General features: G+C 33.6%; 1 protein-coding gene across 1 annotated transcript in view; it reads right to left on the bottom strand.

Annotated features, from left to right (window-relative positions):
- Positions 1–223, bottom strand: part of LOC119587796 (mucin-5AC-like) — a 4,918-nt gene extending 4,695 nt beyond the window's left edge. Inside the window, exon 1 of the mRNA XM_037936493.1 lies at positions 79–223. Within this exon, the coding sequence (XP_037792421.1) occupies positions 79–117 (39 nt within the window). The 5' untranslated portion in view covers positions 118–223. The remainder of the gene's footprint in view (positions 1–78) is intronic.
- Between the last annotated feature and the right edge of the window lie 461 nt (positions 224–684).

The following is a 684-nucleotide window of genomic DNA, read 5'->3' as shown; positions in this document are numbered from 1 at the left end:
CATGCCTGTTCATATATATTGCTACTTCTATACATCGCCAATTCATTCTTATAAATAAACAAAACTCTATTCTCTTACTTGGGCGAGAAGCAGCGTAACAAGTCCAAACTTCAACATGTCGACTGAATGGTAATCTCTTGTATTTCTGCATTAACTTCTTATCTTTATCTCGTATCCAAATCCTCGACGTTTATCATATCTTCGTTATCTGTCTTGCCATATCCTTTTTTGGGGGAAATCCTTTGTTCTCTACAAGATCTCTATTGTTCATGCTTTCACGATTACACTCTCCGCTCCACTAATATAAATGACTTTTAATGAAAACCGCAAAACATATCTGAAAGCTGGATTAGTATTATCACTATTCTCATAAATACAACTGATTTCCGGTATAGCAGTTAGAGTTATTTGTACAGTTGGGAGTTTTAACAATACTTTATCGTATTTCTAATATTGGTAATGTTACCTAGCTTACAGTGTCAATGAAAAAATTAGATTTATGTAATTGAAATCACTCTAATTTTAGCATTTTATCGAGAGACAGACTGAGTTTTCCCGGTCAAAAGGCCAATAATTTTATCAGATAAATTGGAAGGTACTTTTATTAAAATGGATATATGATAACAATGCGTTTTCATGGTCCCCTACTTGCAAAACATCCATCTATTGGACATCGGATACTGG

The sequence above is a fragment of the Penaeus monodon genome, chromosome 23, assembly GCF_015228065.2.
Source record: "Penaeus monodon isolate SGIC_2016 chromosome 23, NSTDA_Pmon_1, whole genome shotgun sequence".
NCBI classification, from domain to species: Eukaryota; Metazoa; Arthropoda; class Malacostraca; order Decapoda; family Penaeidae; genus Penaeus; species Penaeus monodon.
The sequence above is the reverse complement of the archived record's forward strand: the minus strand, read 5'-3'. Positions and strand labels throughout refer to the sequence as shown.